The sequence below is a fragment of the Tachyglossus aculeatus genome, chromosome 6 (genome assembly GCF_015852505.1).
Source record: "Tachyglossus aculeatus isolate mTacAcu1 chromosome 6, mTacAcu1.pri, whole genome shotgun sequence".
Lineage (NCBI taxonomy): Eukaryota > Metazoa > Chordata > Mammalia > Monotremata > Tachyglossidae > Tachyglossus > Tachyglossus aculeatus.
In genome coordinates this window covers 58187126-58213592 of record NC_052071.1, presented here as the reverse complement: position 1 = coordinate 58213592, position 26467 = coordinate 58187126, and the positions used below count along the sequence as shown (strand labels likewise).

General features: G+C 43.6%; 1 protein-coding gene across 5 annotated transcripts in view; it reads left to right on the top strand.

Moving 5' to 3' along the window:
• The window catches only part of DACH2 (dachshund family transcription factor 2), a 471250-nt gene that overhangs the window by 280947 nt on the left and 163836 nt on the right, over positions 1–26467 (top strand). For all 5 annotated transcript variants that reach the window (XM_038747659.1, XM_038747658.1, XM_038747657.1 and 2 more), the window contains one exon: positions 23042–23173. In XM_038747659.1, coding sequence (XP_038603587.1) covers positions 23042–23173 — 132 coding nt within the window. The remainder of the gene's footprint in view (positions 1–23041; positions 23174–26467) is intronic.

Sequence of the window (26467 nt, the reverse complement as noted above, 5' to 3'; positions counted from 1 at the left end):
CTAGATGCACATCATTAACAAAATAAATAGAATAGTAAATATGTACAAGTAAAATAAATAGAGTAATAAATCTGTACAAACACATATACAGGTGCTGTGGGGAGGGGAAGGAGGTAGGGGAGGGGGGTGGGGAGGAGGTGAGGGAAAAGGGGGCTCAGTCTGGGAAGGCCTCTTGGAAGAGGTGAGCTCTCAGTAGGGCTTTAAAGGGAGGAAGAGAGCTAGTTTGGCGGAGCAGGAGGGCAGATGGGGGCACAACACACTGTGAAGTGCAAGCAGAAATTTTATTGCTTGCAGGATCCATGGCCATCACAGGGTTGAGATTACGTCGGAGTCTCTCAACCCAGCCAGTAGTTGCCTTGTTTGCAACTGCAGATCTCCCTGCTCCCATTAGCCAGCTATTTATCAGAATTGCTACAGGGCTTGATCACCACATCAGTACCTCAGGTGATTCTTTGGCCTTTGCCGCCTATGGCATCAACCCCGGTAGGCAGAGCCGAGACTCGAACCCAGGTCCCCCAATCCACAGCACTGAACTCTTTCCTCCAGACTCACGGTGTTAATCAGATCCATGCTCTGACCCTTTGGAAAAAAAATTATCCAGACTTGAAGTAGTATATTTGAATCAGAAGAAAATGCAGCATTTGATTGGCAGCCATGACACTGGATTATTGCTTCATGCTTTCCCGTGACAGACAATTGCTCCTTCCCCCTTCAAAGTCTTATTGAAGCACATCTCCTCCAAGAGGTCTTCCATCCTTTCCCCTTCTCCCTCTCCCTTCTGTGTCACCCTGACTTGCTCCCTTTATTCATTCTCCCCCTCCAAGCCCTACTGCACTTATGTACCTATCTACAATTTATGTATTTATATTAATGTCTGTCTCCCCCTCTAGACTCTAAGCTCGCTGTGGGCAGGAAACATTTCTGTTTATTATTATGATGTATTCTCATTTATTCATTCATTCAATTGTACTTATTGAGTGTTTACTGTGTGCAGAGCTCTGTACTAAGAGTTTGGGAAGTACATGTTGGCAACGTATAGAGACGGTCCCTACCCAACAACAGGCTCACAGTCTAGAAGGGGGAGACAGACAACAAAGCAAAACATGTGGACAGGTGTCAAGTCATCGGAATAAATAGAAATAAAGCTAGATGCACATCATTAACAAAATAAATAGAATAGTAAGCACTTAATACAGTGCTCTGCATGGGGTAAGTGCTCAATAAATGTGATTCAGTGAATGAATGAATGAATTTTAAATCCTCCAGTACAGTTGCTTGGTAAATCCTGTGTTGAAAATTTCCTACAGATAAGTGACGGGTGTCAATTCTCAAATCTCCCCAGATTCCTGGTTAAACGTGGCACATCTTTTCAAGGGCCAGTTTAGTAGTTTAGCCAAATGTAGCAAAGGTTCATTGATCATACACACCAACTCATTCATCACTCAAAGCCGCTTCTCTTCAGCAAATTAAATTCCACAGCCGCAATTTGAATTTTCCATTTTTCAAATGGAAAACCATCTTGTAAATATCTTAAAAGGCTCCTGTCCTAAATTCTCTGTAGTGAGCCCTTTGTTAAGGCAAATACGATTCCGTTCACAGACACTAAAACCCTCCAGTGGTTGTTTAAATAGCTATCATTATAGATATCTTTTCATCTGGGGTTTGATCATTCATCCTAGTAGTGGGTACATTTATGGGCGGATGAGACCCAGTTAAAACTATTAGTTACAAACAGTTAAGAAGTGAGAGCCCATTTTGCTCCATGTCGAAGCATTACAAAGCTATTAAAACCTAAAGACTCCGGCCGATTCATTTTAGTCATGATATCACCTATAACTGAAGTGTTCTGTAAAGGCTAAACAATGCCGAATGGCTTTGGTGGAGATCAAAAGCAAAATCCATTTCGTCTCTTTCATCTTCTGTGTTCCATTCCCTAAGAGTATTACCTTAGTCAAACATCTATTAAAGTTCGCTTTTGATCTCAACCTCCCCCCCTTTCCCGCGCCCCATTTTTCGGGGGAGAAAAAAAGTCAATCTTCAAAATTTTCTTCCAGAGACAATCACACTATTGTGTTTTAATGTTCCGGCAGCGTCAGAGTAAATCGGATTCCCTGATATATGTGATAGAACGGTGGTTAAATGAGACAATCATTTTTGTGTCAGAGACAAGAATCAAAAGGAAGCATTCTTAACTGGAAAAAATCCCCCCAGGTCAGGGAAAACATGTTAACTGGCCAGTCTGCTGCCATTTTAGAGCCTTTGATGAAAATGCCTTGTAATTTGATAACAGGTAGCTGGTTCATTTGTAATACGATTTTCCCTTCACTAGTCAAAGGTCCTCCGTGTTTAATCAAGGGAAAAAGGCTCGCTTTCTTCTCAGATCTAGAAAGTTTAAATAGAAAATCTTGGGAAGAAACTTTTGTGATTTCATTCTTTGACCACAGGCGGTTCAGAATTTGAAGGATGTTCCTGGGAGATTGGGAAGTGGGCCCCATAAAACTTCACATTTGGTGACACAACCACAAATTTTTCAGATGAATTCGGTTGTGGTGGTCTGTTAGAACTATTTCCAGAGCTGATTAAAATCTATTAACCGGGCACTAACCCCAAAAGAGATACTCTTAACGATATCTTTATACTGGAATAATGGCATGTTTCTTCTTAATTGTTGATTAAAAATAAATGGCTTAAAAAACAACAACAAACCTTTAAACTGGAAAAATGACCAAGTGAATTGGTGTGTTAGTTCTTAATTGTTAACAGAATGGAACAGCCTAAAAAAAATAAAAACGAAAAATTATCAAGTATATTTCTAGATTTAAATGGAAATAAACTATAGTAGTCTATGTCTTTTGGCAATGAACTTTTAGAATAAAAGTGATGAATTAGGCATTTAGGTAACTTTGAAACTTGAGTTTTCAGGGACGCTTAAAGATGACAGCAACATTGGAATAAACAAGGCAGAAGGTACTTTGTTGTAAGGGACTATGTTATTCATTCATTCAATCGTATTTATTGAGCGCTTACTGTGTGCAGAGCACTGTGCTAAGCGCTTGGGAAGTACAAGTTGGCAACATACAGAGACAGTCCCTACCCAAAAGTGGGCTCACAGTCTAGAAGGGGGAGACAGACAACAAAACAAAACATATTAACAAAATAAAATAAATAGAATAAATATGTACAAGTAAAATAGAGTAATAAATATGTGCAAACATATATACAGGTTCATTGCACTTCATTTTCTGCATTGAAACCTATCTAAGCAAGCATAATCTCCAGGCCCTAATCCCCTAAATATTGAAGAGTGTGTAGAAGCAAGGCAAGGCATGTAGTTACGTTCTTTTTAATAAATGTACAAGCTTCTACCTCGCCCCGTCATCTTGGGGCCATCTAGCAAGCCATCGGATAAAATATTGGACATTCCCTTTATAACGTGCTAAAGGCTGACTCTCAAATACTTGGGATTCTGAAATTCAGTCCCTTCAATCCTGGACTTTTGGAAAGGAAGGTGACCAGGTGACCCTATCCCAAGATGTTGTTTCTGAAAATTCCTCTCCTCCCAAATTAGCAGTAAGAATCCATTCTGGGAAAGAAAATGCCCTCGGTAGACACATTCAGATCCACTCCTGTGGGCAATTGGCTGCGGCCTTTCCTGTTCATTCATTGGGAGCTGGAGTGTAGTTTACCAACTGAAAAGCTTTGATCGCATATTTCGGGGTCATGTGTGTGTAGCAGCCAAACTCGGCCAAGGCAGGCTATACTGCTCCAAAAAATAGGGAATAAATCCTCTAATGAAAGATTGAGGAGGGAGGGAGGGTTTGACGTGATTCTCAACAGTAACAATGCTGAAAGAGATGAAATTTCCTTCACCTCATTCATCCTTAGAAACAGCATGGTCTAGTGGGTGGATCCCAGTCCATCAAGAGGGAGTTCTAATCCCTGCTCCACAATTTGTCTGCTGGGTGACCTTGGGCAAGTCACATCACTTCTCTGGGCCTCAGTTAGCTCATCTGTAAAATGGAGTTTAAGATTGTAAAGTCCATGTGGAACTGGGACTGTGCCCAACCTGATTTGCTTGAATCTGCCCCTGTGCTTAGAACAGTGCCTGGCACATAGTAAGCACATAACAAATGCCACAATTATTATTATTTTTCTGGAGGAACTCCCATGAATGCATACATCCATTCTCTCTCTCTTTCTCTCTCTCTCTCTTTCTCTCTCTCTCTCTCTCTCTCTCTCTCTCTCTCTCTCTATATCACACACACAATTTAACCTATTAGTAGGGATGACATCAACTTTGCCAAAATACTGGTACTGCTGGGTTGATAATTGCAGTCAGTTGTATTTATTAAGCGCTTACTATGAGCAAAGCATTGTTCTAAGCACTGGGGAGGTTACAAGGAGATCAGGTAGTCCCACATGGGGCTCACAGTCTTAATCCCCATTTTACAGATGAGGGAACTGAGGCCCAGAGAAGTTAAGTGACTTGCCCAAAATCACACAGCTGACAATTGGCAGAGCTGGGATTCGAACCCATGACCCCTGACTCCAAAATGCGTGCTCTTTCCACTGAGCCACGCTGCTTCTCTGAATGATTACTGAGTGTTTACTGTGTGCAGAGCACTGCACTAAGAGGATGAGTTTACAATCTAGACAATGTAGGAACCAAGAGAATTAGGAAGGCCAGATGGGGTAAAGGTTAGCGCATTTCCCTAGAACCCTCAGGAAGGGACAGTGGTAACAATATTCCTCAAATAATGATAATAATAATGATAGAGAAGCAGCATGGCTCAATGGAAAGAGCATGGACTTTGGAGTCAGAGGTCGTGGGTTCAAATCCCGGCTCCGCCACTTGTCAGCTGGGTGACTTTGGGCAAGTCACTTCTCTGTGCCTCAGTTACCTCATCTGTAAAATGGGAATGAAGATTGTGAGCCCCCTTGGGACAACCTGATCACCTTGTAACCTCCCCAGCACTTAGAACAGTGCTTTGCACATAGTAAGCGCTTAATAAATGCCATTATTATTATTATAATCGTGTTAACTGTGGCATTTAAGTGCTTACTATGTTCAAACAACTGAACTAAGCATTGGGATTAGATACCATATTAGCAGATCATTCAGACAGTTCCTGCCCTGCATGGGGCTAACAGTCTCAATAGGAGGGAGTAGAACTTAATTTCCACTTGACAGATGAAGAGACTGAGGCAAAGAGAAGTGATGTGACTTGTCCAAGGTCTCCCAGCAGCGAGTAGCAGAGCTGGAAGTAGAATCTAGATCTTCTGGCCCCCAAGCCCATTCTGTTTCCCATGGCTACCTTGCCTTAACTCTAGGGAAGGGTTAAAGATAACCACATCCCTCCAGAAGTCTGGGGAAAGGGGAGGGGAAGCTATGTTCCTTCAGAATACAAAGGAAGTAGGATTCTCTCAAGTGCCAGGGGAAGGAGAGAGGCACCAAAATGCCTTGGGATCATTACCAACTCTGAGGTATTCTCCCATGCAGTTAATACAGTTCATAGTTCAAAGAAGCAGCTTGGAGCAGTGGGTACATCATGGGCTTGGAAGTTAGAAGGTCATGGGTTCTAATCCTGCCTTGACCCCATGTCTACTGTGTGACCTTGAGCAAGTCACTGCACCTCCTCTGTGCCTCAGCTACCTGCGGATTGAGACTGTGAGCGCCACATGGGACTGGGACTGTGTCCAACGGAATTTGTTTGTATCCACCCCAGCGCTTAGTACAGTGTTTGGCACATAGTAAGCACTTAACAAATGCTATTATTATTATTATTATTATTATTATTATCATGTGATGTGCACACAGAAGATGCTCAGTAAATACTTTGATTGAATGTCCTACTCTGCCCCTATCAGAAATTTCACCGATGTTGTTGCCTGGATCCCCCTTCTAGACTGTGAGCCCACTGTTGGGTAGGGACCGTCTCTAGATGTTGCCAACTTGTACTTCCCAAGCGCTTAGTACAGTGCTCGGCACACAGTAAGCGCTCAATAAATACGATTGACTGATTGATTGATTGATTGGATCGTAGCTGTCGGTGATGACCGTGATGATGATAATAAAGATAGTGGTATTTAAGTGCATACTATGTGCCAAGCACTGTTCTTAGCACTGGGGTGAATACAAGATAATTATGTCCCACAAGGGATTCAGAGTCTAAGTAGGATGGAGAAAAGGGATTGAAACCCCTTCTAGCAGGGGAGGGAACTGAGGCAAAGAGAAGTTAAGTGACTTGTCCAAGGTCACCCAACAGACAAGTGGAGGAGCTAGAATTGGAACCCAGGTCCTTTGATTTTCAGGCCCGAGGTGTTTCCACTAGGCAACACTGCTCTTCGATGATGAGAGGGCAGGCAGTTAGCCTTGGTTTTCTCGGAATTTACCTATTTCAGAGGCTTACTAGCCCATGAGTTACCACATAAAACCTTTACAGCCTTTAGCCGTTGGGAATGACACAGACTGCAGGTTGTTGGAAACGTGTGTGAAATCTTGAGTTACAGCAAAGCAGCTGGGGGGAAGAAAAGCCACGAAACTTTTTTTCATGGGGGCTTTAAAAAGTGATGTGGTCAAGGACCTTCAGTCTATTAAAGACCAAGCGAAAGAGCCAGATTTTCCAGGAGGCATTGCTTGGCTCTCTCAGTCTCTGTATGTTGGAGAACATCCCCTGGGACTTCCCCCTGGGCCCCATGTGATTGGGATTCTCACCCTATTCTCTGTCTTGGCCATCCTCGGGCTCTGAATATTCCTCTGCTGTATCATAAACATCATCATTATCATCATTAATATTATTGTTATGTTTGTTAAGCGCTTCCCGAGTATCAAGCACTGTTCCAAGCACCGGAGTAGATACTAGTTACTCAGGTTGGACACAGTCTTTACCCAGAACGGGGCTCACAGTCTAAGTAGGAGGGAAAACAGATATTTAATCCCCATTTTACCTTTCAGAGCTCTTGGATTTGTACTCTTTTTTCCACCCTCCCGCAGCCCCACAGCACTTACACGTATATCCATATTTTTTTTATTTCTAATACTGTCTGTCTCCCCCTCTAGACTGTAAACTCTCTGTGGGTAGGGAATGTGCCTATCAATTCTGCTGTACTGTACTCTCCCGAGTGCTTAGTACAGTGGTCCTCACACAGTCAATAAATACTGATTGCTTGATTTCTCTGCATACTGTGGACACATAATACTATTACTACTGTTTATGATTTTGTCCGCTTGACACCTTGACTCCGTTCTAGTAATCCATGTCACACCGACATGAAAAAGTATTAGCTTCCAAAACAGCCATTTTTTTCATTCAGGTTTCAGTGACTTCACATCGAAGTTGGGTTTTCTCTGGATTTTATTTACAAAAGGAAAAAAAAAGACACTCCACCCTATCCCCCTGCCCCCACCTTCCTTTAGGGGACAGATTGTTTAAATCTACTTTTAATTTTTTCGAAGACGTTTTCCCAAAGAGTGGCCAACGGTCACTCCGTGGATGACAGAAGCTATGCTGTCAGGGCCACTATCAAAAAACCCCCAAACAAACCAGCCATCAAAAGGGAGACAGTGACTTTCTCCTGGGGTTGAATTTCCTGTTTGTGTTCACGCCAACAACCCCAATAAATTGCTGTGATTTTAACTGCCACCCCCCAGCCTGGCAAATTAAATATGTAGAAATATATATAAGCGCTGTGGGGAGGGGAAGAGGGTAGGCACTTCTCCGTGCCTCAATTATCTCATCTGTAAAATGGGGATTAATAATAATACTCATAGTAATAATTTTGGTATTTGTTAAGCGCTTACTATGTGCCAAGCACTGTTCTAAGCACTGGGGGAGATACAAGGTGATCAGGTTGTCCCACGTGGGGCTCACAGTCTTAATCCCCATTTTCCAGATGAGGTCACTGAGGCCCAGAGAAGTGAAGTGACTTGCCCAAACTCACACAACTGCTAAGTGGCGGAGTTGGAATTAGAAGCCATGACCTCTGACTCCGAAGCCCGGGCTCTTTCCACTGAGCCCCGCTGCATCTCCCAAGACTGGGATTAAGATTAAGACTGGGAACTCCATGTGGGACAGGGACTGTGTCCACCCTGATTTGTTTGTACCCACCTCAGCGCTTAGTACAGTGCCTGGCACACAGTAAGTGCTTAACAAATGCCACAATGATTGTTCTTAAAAAAAATGGAAAAAATTCACAGGCAGAGACAAGGCATTCCCAGGCACCCCTAGCCCTGCTTTTCCTATTTCCTTATGTCTTTATGTTTTTTTAAACTTTCTAGTCACAAGATGAGCCCAGGTCACTGGCCACCGTGGAGACTTGTAAAGCCCCCTGGTATCCACTTGAAAGCGGGGAAGGGGAAAATAAACAACTGTAAGAATAGAACAAATATTGTCCATGTCCAAGCTGTTAGAGGGCGAGTGACCAGAGAAGGATCTGTGATGTTTAGTAGGCCAATCCAGGAAATCTTGGTGAGTCGCCTCTTGAGAGAGGCCTTTCTGTGGTTTGGACGACTAATTGTACTGCCTTACCTGATCTAGCTGCTTTAGTTTATTCCCGTTTTAGTGGCACATTGAAATAACAACAATTATTATAGTATTTACCCAATGCTAACTAATCCCAGTCTGCCACTTAATAATAATAATAATAATAATAATGATGGTATTGTAAAGTGCTTATTACTCATTCATTCATTCAATCATATTTATTGAGCACTTACTGTGAGCAGAGCACTGTACTAAGTGCTTGGGAAGTACGTAATAGGCACTGTACTGTATGCTGGGTTTGGTATGGGCAAACTGAGTTGGACACAGCCCCTATCCCTTGTGAGGCTCCCAGTCCTAACCCCCATTTTACAGATGAGGTAACTGAGGCACAGAGAAGTGACATGACTTGCCTAAGGTCACACAGCAGACAAGTGGCAGAGTTGGGATTAGAGCCCATGACCTTCTGACTCCCAGGCAGATGCTCTAGCCACTATACCATGCTATTTGGGCAGTGCATATTATTGCAGTGTGCCTCAGTTTCCTCATTCTGTAAAGTGGTGATTAAATACTTGTGCTCCCTCCCCTTATCCTGCGAACCCCACAAGGGGACATGGTCCATTTTCAACCTTTCATCTAACCAGGCGCTTCGTATAGTTCTGGGTACACAGTAAAGGCTTAACAGAGGCAATTATCGTTACCAATATTATTAGTCAAAAACTGTGCCAAACACTGAGGCAGATGGAAAACAATTGGGTCTGACAAAATGTGTGGACCATCTGGGATGCCCACTCTAAGAAGGAGGGAGAGGGGCTATCTTATTTCCATTTTATAGATGAGGAAATGGAAGCCTGGTGATGTGACTTGCCCAGGGTCACACCGCAACCCACTGGAACAGCTGGGATTAGAAATTGGGTCTTCTGATTCCCAAACCCATGCTATTTCCACGTGATTACAATAATAGTCATGATTGTGGTACTTATTAAGCACTATTTTCCAGGCAATGTTGTCAGCACTGAGGTAAATACAACCTAACTGGGTTGGACGCAGTCCCTGTCCCAGTCTTAATCCCCATTTACAAATGAGGTAACTGAAGCCCAGAGAAGTGAAATGACTTGCTCAAGGTCACAGAGCAGGTACGTGGTGAAGCCAGGTCCTTCTGACTCCCATCTTCTCTCCATTGTAGAGAGAGAGAGAGAGAGAGAGAGAGAGAGAGAGAGAGAGAGAAAGTGTGTGTGTGTGTGTGTGTGTGTGTGTGTGAATATGCACTCATATTTTTTCCCATTCGTTCTCCCGGGTATTCATTCATTCATTCATTCAAACGTATTTACTGAGCGCTTACTGTGTGCGGAGCACTGTTCTAAGCTCTTGGGAAGTACATCATCATCATCAATCATTTTTACTGAGCACTTACTGTGTGCAGACCACTGTACTAAGCGCTTGGGAAGTCCAAGTTGGCAACATATAGAGATGGTCCCTACCCAACAGTGGGCTCACAGTCTAGAACAGGGATTGTGACTATCAACTCTATCATATTGTATGCTCCCAAACATTTAACACAGTGCTCTGCACACAGTTAAGTGCTCAGTAAATACCATTGGTTGCTTGGCGGCCTGGATGTTAACCAGAACCCCATCTCTCTGGGAAAGGAAATGATAGAGGAGTTCGAAAATGGAAGTCCAAGGGAATTCCGGAACCGTTTCCCCTAGATCCACTGTGGCCCATCACACGATCAGTTTCACCCCACCGCATGCTTCCCCTTGTTCCCATTTTAGCACCTCACCCTTGACCCAAAGTAGCCTCAATCAAGCACTCAATCAATGGTATTTACTAAGCGCTTAATGCGTGCACAGCACTGGCCTAATAATAATAATAATGGCATTTATTAAGCACTTACTATGTGCAAAGCACTGTTCTAAACATCATCATCAATCGTATTTATTGAGCGCTTACTGTGTGCAGAGCACTGTACTGAGGGCTTGGGAAGTACAAGTTGGCAACATATAGAGACGGTCCCTACCCAACAGTGGGCTCACAGTCTAAACACTGGAGAGGTTACAAGGTGATCAGGTTGTCCTGCAGGGTGCTCATGGTCTTAATCCCCATTTTACAGATGGGGGTAACTGAGGCACAGAGAAGTTAAGTGACTTGCCCAAAGTCACACAGCTGACAATTGGCGGGGCAGGGAGAGTACAACACAACAGAGTTGGTAGACGCATTCCCTGTCTACAGTAAGCTTCCAGTCTAGCGGGATCCAACACCAATAGCGAACAAACCACTTCCTACAGCTCGAACGCCGGAATGAGACGACCCGGCAGAGCTGAATGGCTTTTTCTTTGGAATATTATTAATTACAATGCCTTGACTGCTAATTTAATTAAATGCTTTGTTTTAATATGAGACCATATTGCAGTGCACTGACTCACCATTTCATTTAATTAACAGTAAACCTCAAGATTTGATTACTCATAGCTCCCCTTTAGTTAATTTACTTGTTCACAGTTTTGACAGACTGGCTTTCAAACTAATATGAAGGGATAGGCACAGTATAAGCAATTAGGGAACTAGAAAATCACCTGACTTGGTATAGGATCCCTTTTAAGCTTCTTCCTGCTTGTGGAGAAGGAATGTGTCTGTAGCGCAATCTCTCAACTGCTTAGTACAATAATATAATAATAATATTATTATAATATAATAATAATAATAATGGTATTTGTTAAGCACTTACTATGTGCAAAGCACTGTTCTAAGCACTGGGGGGAAACAAGGTGATCAGGTTGTCCCACTTGGGGCTCACAGTCTTAATCCCCATTTTACAGATGAGGGAATTGAGGCACGGAGAAGTTAAGTGACTTGCCCAAAGTCACACAGCTGACAATTGGCGGAGCCGGGATTTGAACTCGTGACCTCTGACTCCAAAGCCCGGGCTCTTTCCCCTGAGCCACGCTGCTTCTCTACAAGGTTCTGCACACAGTAATTGCTCGATAAATATGAATGTTTGACTTATCCACTAGAGGTATCATCTAGTGGGAAAAGGAAGGTGTGTTTAAATCTATAATTCTATTTATTTACTTTGCTCTTTGGATGCCTACTTGTTTTGTTTTGGTGTCTGTCTCCCTGCTTCTAGACGGTGAGCCTGTTGTTCAGTAGGGATTGTCTGTATCTGGCCAAATTGTTCTTTCCAAGCGCTTAGTACAGTGCTCTGCACACAGTAAGCACTAAATAAATACGATTGAATGAATAAATGAAAGGAGACCTGGGTTCTAATACCATCTCGACAAACATTCCACTTATTCCATTTGTAGAGAAGCAGCATGGCATAGTGGATACAGCACTGACCAGGGAATCATAAGGTCATGGGTTCTAATCCCGGCTCCACCACTCGTCTGCTGTGTGACCTTGGGCAAGTCACTTAAATTTTCTGTGCTTCAGTGACCTCATCTGGAAAATGGGGATTGAGATGTGAGACCCACACGGGACAGGGACTATGTCCAACCCGATTTGTTCGTGTCCACCCCAGAGCTTAGTACAGTGTCTGGCATATAGTAGGTGCTTAACAAATATCATTATCATTCATTCATTGACTTGTCATTTATGTACAGTTATGTTTGTTATCTGTAATTTATTTATTTCTTCTCCCCACCTCCGGCACCCCTCTAGACTGTAAGCTCATTGTGGACAGGGAATGTATGTTTATTATTGTATTGTATTCTCCCAAGTGCTCAGTACAGTGCTCTGCACACAGGAAGTGCTCAGTAAATACAACTGAATCAATCAATGAATAAATTTATTTGGGGCTTTTAGTTTTCCTCTGTCATTCTCCTTGTAGGTGTGCAGTCTGGGTTGTCCTGTCTCCCCATTTGATTGTAAACTCCTGAGGGCAGAGGTTTTGTCTAATGTTTTATTGTATGTACCTAATGGCTTAGTACAGTAAATAATGAAAAAGATGATCCATCACCCAATAGAATTTTTTGAGCACCTTCTGGGTGTAATTCAATGGGATTAAAAGACTTCTCCCCACCCTCAAGTAGCTGAAAATCAAATTGCCAAGGCATTATGAGAGTATTCATACTGTCCTGCCTTAGGTGGGGTCGTTAGTTGGCACTCTAGGTAGTTTGGGGGTTCATTCATTCATTGTCATATTTATTATTATTATTATTATCAATAATGATTATAATTTTTAAATCAATCATTAAATTAATTAATTAATTATTGAATTAAATAATAATGTCGTTATTAATAATAATAATGACATTTATTAAGCATTTACTATATGTAAAGCACTTTACTAAGCACCGGGGAGGTTACAAGGTGATCAGGTTGTCCCACGGGGGGTTCACAGTCTTAATCCCCATTTTAGAGATGAGGTGACTGAGGTCCAGAGAAGTGAAGTGACTTGCCCAAAGTCACACAGCTGACAGTTGGCGGAGCCAGGATTTGAACCCACGACCTCTGACTCCAAAGCCCGAGCTCTTTCCATTGAGCCATGCACCTTATTGAGTGCTTACTGTGTCCAGAGCACTGTATTGAGCACTTTATTATTCTTTAAGAAAAATAAAATGGTGGGGAGAAAGGAACAGTGGAGAGGAATAAAGTCTGGTTAAATACTGTTGGAGAAACAGAATGGTCTAGTGGATTGATCACAGGATTTGGAGTCACGAGACTTGGGTTTCAATTCTGGCTCTGTAACTTGCCACCTGATGTTGAGTAAGTCACTTAACTTCTCTTTGCCTCAGTATCCTCATCTGGAAAGTGGGGACTCAGTGCCTATTCTCCCACCCCCAGGACAGGAATTGTGATCTGATTATCCTGTTTCTACCCCAGTGCTTGACACATAGTAAGCACCTAACAAATATCATTATTACTATTGATGACTAATTTAATTTCAAATTGAAACATTAGTGGGTTCTTTGTCCAGCTCCATTAATCTGGGAAATCCTCAAACCCCCCAGGAAGGTGCGATGTTTTGGTATAAAAATTACTGAGTATTTTTTAGTATGAAAACTGAACTATAGTTATGATTACACACCTACTCCTCACAAGACCAGATGCAGCAAGAAAGCACCTGAGAATGAAGGTCCATTACAAGCCATATTCCCGGCATGAATCTCACTTTCCCAGCTCTGACAGTTGTCAGCTGTGTGACTTTGGGCAAGTCACTTAACTTCTCTGTGCCTCAGTGACCTCATCTGTAAAATGGGGACTAAGACTGTGAGCCCCCCGAGGGACAACCCGATCACTTTGTAACCTCCCCAGCGCTTAGAACAGTGCTTTGCACATAGTAAGCGCTTAATAAATGCCATTATTATTATTATTATTATTTCAGGCATGGTTAGGAGGGAAGTCTTCCCACTGCTGTCATTCCATTCCCTTCTTCATTGCCCCGACTCACTCCTTTCTTATTATTATTAATAATATTAATATTATTTCTTATTATTATTTCAGGCACATATCTGTAATTTCATTTATTTATATTCATGTCCATCTCCCTCTCTAGGCTGTAAACTCATTGTGGGCAGGAAAGCATCTGTTATATTATTATATCGTACTCTCCAAGACATTTAAAAAAGCAGTGTGGCCTAGTGGCAAGAGCCTGGGCTTGGGATTCAGAGGTCACGCATTCTAATCCAGCTCCTCCACTTGTCTCCAGTGTGACCTCGGGCAAGCCACTTAACCTCTCTGTGCCTAAGTTACCTCATCTGTAAAAATGGGGATTAAGACTGTGAGCCCCCCCGTGGGACAACCTGATCACCTTCTAACCTCCCCAGCGCTTAGAACAGTGCTTTGCACATAGTAAGCACTTAATAAATGCCATTATTTTTATCTGTAAAAATGGGGATTAGGACTGTGAGCCCCCCGTGGGACAACCTGATCACCTTCTAACCTCCCCAGCGCTTAGAACAGTGCTTTGCACATAGTAAGCACTTAATAAATGCCATTATTTTTATCTGTAAAAATGGGGATTAGGACTGTGAGCCCCCCGTGGGACAACCTGATCACCTTCTAACCTCCCCAGCGCTTAGAACAGTGCTTTGCACATAGTAAGCACTTAATAAATGCCATTATTTTTATCTGTAAAAATGGGGATTAGGACTGTGAGCCCCCCGTGGGACAACTTGATCACCTTCTAACCTCCCCAGCGCTTAGAACAGTGCTTTGCACATAGTAAGCACTTAATAAATGCCATTATTTTTATCTGTAAAAATGGGGATTAGGACTGTGAGCCCCACGTGGGACAACCTGATTACCTTGTATCTACCCCAGCGCTTAGTACAGTACTTGGCACGTAGTAAGCGCTTAACAAATACCATCATTATTATTACTATCTTTATTATTACAGAGCTCTGCACACAGTAAGCGCTCAATAAATATGATTGACTGACTAAAAGGTGGGAAGGAGAAGCAGCTTCTTATCTGACAGACTATCACTGTCCCCACCTTTAAAACCCTCCTAAAATCACATCTCTCCCGAGAGACCTTCCCGGACTAAATCTGATTTACTCTGTCCTCTGCATCAGTCAATCAATTAATTTATTATCAATCATTAAATCACTGCATTTGTCGAGCACTTACCGGGTGCAGAGCCCTGTACTAAGCAGTGTGGCTCAGTGGAAAGAGCACGGGGTTTGGATTCAGAGGTCATGGGTTCAAACCCCGGCTCTGCCAACTGTCAGCTGTGTGACTTTGGGCAAGTCACTTTACTTCTCATTCATTCATTCATTCAATCGTATTTATTGAGCACTTACTGTGTGAAGAGCACTGTACTAAGTGCTTGGGAAGTACAAGTTGGCAACGTACAGAGACGGTCCCTACCAAACAGTGGGCTCACAGTCTAGAAGGGGGAGACAGAGAACAAAACAAAACGTATTAATACAATAAAATAAATAGAATAAATAATATGTACAAATAAAATAAATATATAGAGTAATAAATACATACAAACATATACATATATACAGGTGCTGTGGGGAGGAGAAGGAGGTAAGGCAGGGGGGATGGAGAGGGGCAGGAGGGGGAGAGGAACTTCTCTGTGACTCAGTTACCTCATCTGTAAAATGTGTTTTAAGACTATGAGCTCCCAGTGGGACAACCTGATCACTTTGTAACCTCCCCAGTGCTTAGAACAGTGCTTTGCACATAGTAAGCGCTTACCAAATACCATTATTATTATTACTAAGCACCCATGAGAGAAGAATATAACAGACACATTCACATCCTCTTGGTTAGGTAACCCTTAAGCAGTTGGATACTCTCTCCAGCCCCACAGCACTTATATAAATATTCTTAACCCTACTGATTTCCCTATCCCTAATCTATTTTAATGCCTGTCTCTCCCTGTGAAATGTAAGCTCTGGGTGGGCTGGGATCTTGTCTGGCAACTGTTGTATTGTTGTTTCCCAAGTGTTCAGTCCAGTGCTCTGCACGCACTAAGCTCTCAATAAATAATATGGATTGATTGATTTCTCGGCACATATTTAAGTGCTCAATAAATAGCATTGATCGATAGATTGGGTGTTGGATCCCTGGGGGCAGGGAGAAGCAGGGGTGTTTATGTATGTAGGTGTTTGGTGGGGAGTGGTTTCTTAAAAAGGAGGGCAGTTACTGATCCCTCCTTTCGCTGGATTGGAAGTCTCACTCCAGACTGGGTAGAAAATCTGGGCCCAGGAAGGCAGTGTGTCCCAGTGGAGAGGGTGTGGGACTGGGAATCTCTGTCTTAGTTTCCTCATCTGTAAAATGGGACTGAGGCTTTTTAAGATCGTGAGTCAATCAATCAATCGTATTTATTGAGCGCTTACTGTGTCCAGAGCACTGTACTAAGCGCTTGGGAAGTACAAGTTGGCAACATATAGAGACAGTCCCTACCCAACAGTGGGCTCACAGTCTAAAAGGGGGAGACAGAGAACAAAACCAAACATACTAACGAAATAAAATAAATAGAATAGATATGTACAAGTAAAATAAATAAATAGAGTAATAGAGTCCAGTGCGGGACAGGAACAGGATTCATTCATTTTTGTGTGCAGAACACTGTATTAAGTGCTTGGGAAAGTACAATGCAACAATAAACGGTGCTATTCCCTGCCCACAACGAACTTACAGTCTAGAGATAATGGTATTTGTTAAGTGCTTACTATGTGCCAGACACTGTATTGAGCCCTGAGGTGGGTACAGGCAAATAGAGTTGCACACAGACCCTGTCCCATTTGAGGCTCACAGTCTCAATCCCCGTTTTACACATGAGGTAACTGAGGGCCAGAGAAGTGAAGTGACTTGCTCAAGGTCACACAGCAGACAAATGACGGAGCTGGGATTAGAACCCATGGCCCTACTGATTCCCGGGCCCGTGCTCGAACCACTGCAGCGTGCTGCTTCTCAATCTGGGGCTGAACTGATTAGCTTGTGTCTTTAGTGCTTAGCACTGTCCCACAGCAAGTGCGTAATGAATCCCATCATTAATAGTAAGTCGTGCTTAATAAATGCCATTATTTTTATTATTATCCTTATTATTACTCATTTTCTTGTTGCTGCCAGGCTGTCAAATGGGTAGCACTTATTTTGCTCTTCTGGTGATGTCTTAACTATTTGAATGGAGATTGATCAATCAGTCAATGATATTTATTGAGAACTTACTGGGCGGGGAGCACTGTACTAAACCCTGGGAGAGAGTACAATATAACAGAGGTGATAAGCATATTCCCTGCCCACAAGGAGCTTACAAGGGGACAAAAACATTTTTAATCATTTTCCATCATGTATATTTTCCCACCGCATTTAGTACAGGGCTTTGAGCACAGTAATAAATAGTATTTCTACTATTTCCAAGCTACTCCGTCTTACAGAAAGCAGTTCTGTGGAGAAGCTTGGGGTCTCCTATGAAGGCCAGATTTTATAATAACAATAATAATAATAATAGCATTTGTTAAACACTTACTATGTGCAAAGCAGGTTTCTCCTCACCTTGCAGGACTGTAAGCTCGTTATGGGCAGGGTAACGTGTCTGCTAATTCACTCATTCAATCGTATTTATTGAGCGCTTACTGTGTGCAGAGCACTGTACTAAGCACTTGGGAAGTACAAGTTGGCAACATATAGAGACGGCCCCTACTCAATAATGGGCTCACAGTCTAGAAGGGGGAGACAGACAACAAAACAAAACATGTGGACAGGTGTCAAGTCATCACAATAAATAGAAATAAAGAAACAATTCTGTTTAATTGTACTCGCCCGAGCGCTTCGTATAGTGCTCTGCACATAGTGGTCAATGAATACCATCGATTGATTAATGGAGCACAAAACCTAGGAAATGCAGGCCCATCAGGGAGAAAACACCATTCATTTTTATTTTATCTTTCCTAGAGATATTAGATTTCCCTGGATAGAGACAGGGCCCACCCTCAACCATGAAAAATGTAGTCCCTTCAATGACTCCTACAGTCAGTGTCCTTTCATGAGTCGCAAGTTGGAAGGGCATCTGTGAAATTTGGGAACTTTCCCAGATCCATTTTATTTTTCCTTTTTTTTGTCCCCAAACACAAAGCACTCAGTGCTGACAGTGCTAAGCAGAAGTCCCTCCACCAGAAGACACTGTCTCTCGGGATGCCCTCGGAAGCTGGGAGAGAAGGCAGGCAGGGAGTAGGGATTTTTCTGGGAGCACCTGTGAGGAATTCTCTGGAAAAGTCTAGAAAAAATAAAAACACCAAATGGCAGCATTTGGCACTCTGCCCATCACCTGCATTTCAGCATCTTTCATTGGGCTCTAGAGTTTTGGGGATTTTCACTGCTCTTCTTTTCGCTCTATTGGCCTTAGACTCCATGCACTGCTCTAACTCACATTCTATTTCATGATTTGGAAAGGCCTCATCAAAGGGACCTCCTCCTCACGGTACATGTCATATTTGTTAAGTGCTTCCTCTGTGGCAAGCACTGTACTAAGCGCTGGGGGAGGTACAAGATCATCGGACTGGGCACAGTTGTTGTCCCACATGGAGCTTACTATTCTGGTAGAACACGAGTCACATATCGGTGCAAGCCCGTCTATCAGTAGTATTTACTGAAGGCTTATTCTGTTCAGAGCACTGTACTAAGCACTTGGGATAATATAATAGATAAAACATGAGCCTAACCCTCTTTGAGTTTAAAATCTAGCAGGAGGGTTGAAAGCTAAACTCAGCTACTTGGACTGTGCGTCCCATGTAGGACAGGGACTCTGATTATCATGTATCTACTCCAGCACTTAGTATAGTGCTTGACATGGAGGAAACACTCAATAATTGTAATTATTATTATTAAATAATGATAACAATTATTATTAAATTCATTCATTCGTTCATTCAATTGTATTTATTGAGTGCTTACTGTGTGCAGAGCACTTGGGAAGGACAAGTTGGCAACATATAGAGACGGTCCCTACCCAACAGCGGGCTCACAGTCTAGAAGGGGGAGACAGACAACAAAACAAAACATATTAACAAAACAAAACAAAACATATTAAACATATTAATGAAAACATATTAAATTCCAGGTAAGGGAAAGTGTACAAAGATAGGTGCTTCTGCGGGGGAAGGGGGAATAGGAGGAAATGCTGAGGTGGTAGTTGTGGGGGAAATAGAGTGAGGAAACCGGGCATTAATCAGGGAAGATCTCCTGGAGGAGATGTGACTGTCTTCTTCCACCCCCTTGGCTTTGCATTCATCTACCTAGGTGTGGCCACAATGGTGAACTCACTGAATCTTGAATCAGGTTGTTTTTCAAATGAATACCATGTGTTTTACTTTTTTTTTTCCCTCTTGGCTTTGGGCTTTTTGATACCAATCAATCAATCAATCGTATTTATTGAGCACTTACTGTGTACTGTGTGCAGAGCACTGTACTAAGCCCTTGGGAAGTACAAGTTGGCAACATACAGAGACAGTCCCTACCCAACAGTGGGCTAACAGTCTAAAAGGGGGAGACAGAGAACAAAACCAAACAACTAACAAAATAAAATAAATAGAATAGATATGTACAAGTAAAATAAATAAATAGAGTAATAAATATGTACAAGCATATATATATATATATATGTATATATATATATATATACAGGTGCTGTGGGGAAGGGAAGGAGGTAAGATGGGGGATGGAGAGGGGGACGAGGGGGAGAGGAAGGAAGGGGCTCAGTCTGGGAAGGCCTCCTGGAGGAGGTGAGCTCTCAGTAGGGCCTTGAAGTATTTGAGTACAGTAAGTACTAGTAGGGCCTTGAAGTACAGTAAGTATTTATTGAGCACTTACTGTGTGCAGAGCACTGTACTAAGCGCTTGGGAAGTACAAGTTGGCAACATATAGAGACAGTCCCTATCCAACAGTGGGCTCACAGTCTAGAAGGGGTAGACAGAGAACAAAACCAAACATATAAACAAAATAAAATAAATAGAATAGATATGTACAAGTAAAATAAATAAATAGAGTAATAAATATGTACAAACATATATACATATATACAGGTGCTGTGGCGAAGGGAAGGAGGTAAGGCAGGGAGGATGGAGAGGGAGACGAGGGGGGAGAGGAAGGAGGGGGCTCAGTCTGGGAAGGCCTCCTGGAGGAGGTGAGCTCTCAGTAGGGCCTTGAAGGGAGGAAGAGAGACACCAGTAGATAGATAGGCAGCTCCTATCTAGGATGTAAGGAATTGTAATAATAGTGGTGTGGTTTTTTCAGATGGTATTTGTTAAGCACTGGGATGTGCCAAGTGCTGTAAGAAGCCCTGGGGTAGATACAAGATAAGCAGGTGGGGAACAGTCCATATACCACATGGGGCCGACAGTCTTAATCCCCTTTTTACAGATGAGGTAACTGAGGTACAGAAAAGTTAAGTGACCTTCCAAGGTCACACAGCAGACAGTTTTTGGAGCTGGGTTTAGAACTCTGGTCCTCTGACTCTCAGAACTGGCTCTTTCCATTAGGTCATGCTGCTTCTCAATGATCGTGGCCTTTTTTAGAGCTGATAATAATAATAATAACAGTATTTGTTAAGCGCTTACTATGTGCCAAGCACTGTCCTAAGCACTGGGGTAGATACAAGGTAATCAGGTTGTCCCACGTGGGGCTCACAGTCCTAATTCCTATTTTACAGATGAGGGAACTGAGGCACAGAGAAGTGAAGTGACTTGCCCAAAGTCACACAGCTGACAAGTGGCGGAGCTGGGATTAGAACTCATGACCTCTGACTCCCAAGCCCGTGCTCTTTCCACTAAGCTATGCTGCTTCTCTATGTGCCAAGCACTGTACTAAGCTCTGGAGTCTTGTCTTTTGCTGTGGAGTTATCCCCGACCTAAAGCGACTCCATGGACACATCTCTTCCAGAATGCCAACCTCTCCATCTGTGCTGGTTCTGGTAGAGAAGCAGTGTGGTTCAGTGGAAAGAGCCCAGGCTTGGGAGTCAGAGGTCATGGGTTTGAATCCTGGTTCCACCACTTGTCAGCTGTGTGACTTGGGGCAAGTCAATTAACTTCTCTGTGCCTCAGTTTCCTCATCTGTAAATCGGGGATTAAGACTGTGAGCCCCACGTGGGACAACCTTGATTACTTTGTATCCCCCGCAGGGCTTAGAACAGTGCTTGACACATAGTAAGCGCTTAACAAATATCAACATTATTATTATTAGTGTAGTTAAAGTTTAATCAGGTTGGACACATTCCCTGTCCAGATTGGGGCTCACAGTCTAAGTAGGAGGGAGAACAGATATTGAATCCTCATTTTAGAAATGAGGAAACTGAGGCACAGAGGAGGTAAATGATTTACCCAGCAGATACATGACAGAGCTGGGATTAGAACCCAGGTTCTCTGATTCCCAGGCCCGGGCTCTTTCCATTAGGCCACGCTACAAGGTTAGAACAGTGCTTCAGTACTTAGAACAGTGCTTTGCACATAGTAAGCGCTTAACAAATGCCATAATCATCATCATTATGAGGTTGAACAGAGACCCTGTCCTACACAAGCTCGAGTTGCATTTAGAGAGAGCAGGGCCCTGGAAATCCTCCCTGAGCCCCTTCCTTCCTCTCCCCCTCGTCCCCCTCTCCATCCCCCCCATTCTACCTCCTTCCCTTCCCCACAGCACCTGTATATATGTATATATGTTTGTACATATTTATTACTCTATTTATTTATTTTACTTGTACATATCTATTCTATTTTATTTTGTTAGTATGTTTGGTTTTGTCTCCCCCTTTTAGACTGTGAGCCCACTGTTGCGTAGGGACTGTCTCTATATGTTGCCAATTTGTACTTCCCAAGTGCTTAGTACATTGCTCTGCACACAGTAAGCGCTCAATAAATGCGATTGATGATGATGACGATGATGATGAAATCAGGAAGCCCAGGTTCTCTTCTCTTCTGCCACTGGCCTGCTGGGTGACCTCGGGCAGTCACGCCATCCCTCTGGGACTCAGTTTCCTCATCGGTGAAACGGAGATGGGGTAGACCGTGAGACAGGGATGGTGTATGTTCACATTTCGAGACTGTGAGCCCACTGTTGGGTAGGGACTGTCTCTCTATGTTGCCATCTTGTACTTCCTAAGCACTTAGTACAGTGATCTGCACACAGTAAGTGCTCAATAAATACGATTGATTGATCTACCTCAGGGCTTAGCGTATGGTAAATGTTTCACAGGCCTCTTAATGGGCAGCGGCCCAGCCCTTCTGGAGAGCCAGTCCGAACTCTGCCGGGCCTCTGGGGAGCAGCTGTTTTCCATCCGAGGGCCGGGGTCATGGCTTGAGGCGGAGTGGTGAGCCAGGGGTGAGGGCCGCCCGGCCCGGAGAAACCCAATCCGCCCGCTTGGATTTAGCCACTTGACTGACTTCCTGGGCGTGGAGCCAGAGGTTGGATTCTGCTCCCTTTCTTCTCGGGGGCTTGTGTTGACTTTGGAACTGAAGCGGCCAATGTGTATGCAGCGCCCGTTGCCCTTTCACACAGCCCTTTGGAAGATGAACGGGAAACCATCCCAGGGGCTGTGTCCGTGCTACTTTAAATTAGAGGGAAAAGTCTTTCAATAATTATAATAATAATTATAGTATTTGGTACGCACTATATGCCAAGCACTCTTCTATTGGGTAGGGACCGTCTCTATATGTTGCCAATTTGTACTTCCCAAGCGCTTAGTACAGTGCTCTGCACACAGTAAGTGCTCAATAAATACGACTGAATGAATGAATGAATGTTCTAAGTGCCGGGAAGATATAAGGTAATCAGGCTGTCCCACATGGGGGTCACAGTCTTAATCCCCATTTTCCAGATGAGGTAACTGAGGCACAGAGAAGTCAAACGGCTTGCCCAAGGTCACACAGCAGACGAGTGTCGGAGCGGGATTAGAACTCAGGTCCTCTGACTCCCAAAGCTGGGCTTTTTCCACTAAGCCACTCTGCTTTTCTACAAACCCCTTTGCCTCTCTAGGTTTGACCCCCTCCTCTGCTCCCTGCTGCCCCAACTCCTGTAGGATGAGGATGGCTGTCGGGGAAGGGAGGCCCGGCCTCCTCGGGCCTTGCCCTCGGTCTCACCCCCCGCCTCCGCTTTGTCTGTTCTGCTCGCAGGTCTGACGGCGGCGGCCATGGCGGAGGCCATGAAATTGCAGAAGATGAAACTCATGGCCATGAACAGTCTCCACGGCGGCGGGAGCCAGAACGGGACCGAATCTGAAAATGAAGAGCTCAATTCCAACGCAGGTAATGGAGCGGAACTGACCACGGGACCCGAGTTCACCCTGTCCCCACGTTTGCCATCTTGTCGGTTCGGCCAGGCAGCCGCTCCTGTGGTTGCCCGAGAGCCTGATCCTGGCCTCGATGGCACAGGCAAGCCCCGCACGCCCTGCAGCATGCAGTGAAGCAGCATCTTGTGGTGGACAGAGCACAGGCCTCGGACTCAGAAGGTCATGGGTTCTAATTCCAGCTCTGCCACTTTCTGCTGTATGACCTAGGACAAGCTACTTCACTTCTCTGGGCCTCAGTTCCCTCATCTGTAAAATGAGGGTGGAGACTGTTGGACCCACATGGGACAGGTACTTTGTCCACCCCAATTTGCTTGTATCTACTTCAGTGCTTAGTACAGGACTTGGCTCAGAGTAAGAGCTAAATACATACCACAATAATAATAATATTATCATTAATATTATTATTATTATTCTGCATCCCCAGGGCCAGGAAGGCTAGTGGAGGGAGTCGGGCCTGCAGCCTTGGCTAATGTTTTTGATGTTTTGCAGACTGAATGGATGAGGGACACCCAATACTTAGAATGGCCTAGCAGAGCGCTCTGCTAATAATTATTATTCATTTTATTATATTTGTTAAGGACTTACTGTGTGCCGGGACTGTACTAAGCACCAGGGTGGATACAAGCAAATCAGGATGGGCACAGTCTCAATCCCCATTTTACAGATGAGATAACTGAGGCACAGAGAAGTTAAATGACTTGCTGAAGGTCACACAGCAGACAGCGGGGGTGCAATGGGGGGCTCCAGGAAGATTCCTCCATCCTCACCACGAGGGCTACTTCCCAATTAAGTCTTCTCAGGGCAGGGGGCTCCTTAGTGATGCAGAAGAAAGCTGCGTTCAAGATTAGGGCACTGTCATCAGTATGGTCCGGTCTTCTTTCATCCATTCAGTCGTATTTATTGAGCACTTACTGTGTGCAGAGCACTGTACTAAGTGGTTGGAAAAGTACAATACAACAATAAACAGTGATATTCCCTCCCTGGAACGTCCTCCCTCCTCAAAACTGACAGACAATGACTCTCCCTCCCTTCAGAGCCTTATTGACAACACATCTCTTCCAAGAGGCCTTCCTAGGCTAAGCTCCGCTTTTCCTCATCTCCCACTCCCTTCTGCATCGTCCTGACTTGCTCCCTTTGCTCTTCCCCCCCTCCCTGCCCCACAGCACTTATATACTTATCAACAATTTTATTTATTTATATTGATGTCTGTTTATTTGTATTGACGTAGGTCTCCCCCCCCCCTCACCCCCCCCCAAGACTATGAGTTCATTGTGGGCAGGGATTGTCACTTTTTATTGCTGTATTGTACTCTCCCAAGCACTTAATACAGTGCTCTGCACACAGTAAATGCTTCATAAATACGATTGAACGAATGTTTGAATGAATGAGCTCCCACCTGAGGGCCAGAGAAGTGAAGTGACTTGCCCAAGGACAAACACGTGGCAGATTTTAGAACCAGGTCCTTTTGACTTGGCCAAGTTATTTATTTTACTTGTACATATCTATTCTATTTATTTTATTTTGTTAATATGTTTGGTTTTGTTCTCTGTCTACCCCTTCTAGACTGTGAGCCCACTGTTGGGTAAGGACTGTCTCTATATGTTGCCAACTTGTACTTCCCAAGCGCTTAGTACAGTGCTCTGCACACAGTAAGTGCTCAATAAATACGACTGATTGATTAACTTCTCTTCGTCTCAATTACCTCATATGTAAAATGACAATTAAGACTGTGATCCCCATGTGGGACATGGACTGTGTCCAACCCGATTCACTTGTATCAAGCCCAGAGCTTAGTACAGTGCCTGGCACATAGTGAATGCTTAACAAATACCACTGTTATTATTATTATTCTTATTCTTATTATTACTGACCACATTCTTGTCTTTAAAGCCAACCTGTCTTGGTTCCTATCTTTCCCATCAACAACGGCCTCTTGGTCATACCCTCCCCAATATCTACAGCTCTCTCTCCCCTCTTCCTATCTTCAAAACCCTTCTGAAATCACATCTCCTCCAGGATGTTTTCCCTGATTAATCTCTCATCTCCCCACTTTATTTCTCACCCATCTTCCACTTCAGCACTTCCATACCACCTAAGCTATTGGTTATTCACTCCCCTTCTTCCCAGCCTCGGTAACATGGACGGACCTATCCTTATATTCTATTGCTTCCTCCTGTCTGCAATTCATTTTAGCATCTGCCATTGCTACTAATAATAATGTTGGTATTTGTTAAGTGCTTACTATGTGCCAAGCACTGTTCTAAGCACTGGGGTAGATACAAGGTAATCAGGTTGTCCCACGTGGGGCTTGCAGTCTTAATCCCCATTTTACAGATGAGGGAACTGAGGCACAGAAAAGTTAAGTGACTTGCCCAAAGTCACACAGCTGACATGTAAGGGAGCAGGGATTAGAACCCATGACCTCTAACTCCCAAGCCCATGTTCTTACCACTAAGCCACGCTGCTTCTCTTAGATTTCTCTTTGCTTCTAGACCGTAAGCTCTTAGATGGCCAATAATAGTATAGTTTAGCTCTACTCAGTGCTTAGAACAGTGCTTTGCACATAGTAAGTGCTTAAAAATGCCATTATTATTATTATTATTACTGTACTATCCCAAGTATTTAATTCTCTCCAGCTTCTTGTATAATAGATACAATGATATCTATGATTCACAGTAACAATTACAATTTATTTCCTTTGAATTTTTGCCCTTTTCACTAATGAGGGATAGATCGGTTATCACGAGATACCAATCACTCAGGAGATAAATTGGAAATGTTCCCTGAACATCAGAGCAAAGACTTGCCCTGTTCCTTTCAGCTCTGTGAACATCAGTATGTAAGCACATGATGATGATGATGATGATGGTATTTAAGCGCTTACTATGTGCAAAGCGCTGTTCTAAGCACTGGGGGATACAGGGTGATCGGGTTGTCCCACGTGGGGCTCACAGTCTTAATCCCCATTTTACAGATGAGGGAACTGAGACCCAGAGAAGTGAAGTGACTTGCCCTAAGTCCCACAGCTAAGTGGCAGAGGCGGGATTTGAACTCATGACCTCTGTCTGACTCCAAAGCCCGGGCTCTTTCCACTGATCCATGCTGCTTCTCTAATCTCGTTCCTCTTAAAACTCACCGAGCGCCTTGTTAAATGCAAGAGATCCCCTTGGGCAGAGAACGTGTCCCTTCTTGATTTTGTACTTCCCAATCCCCTAGTCCAATGCACTGAGGCAGTGAATAGTACTTATTG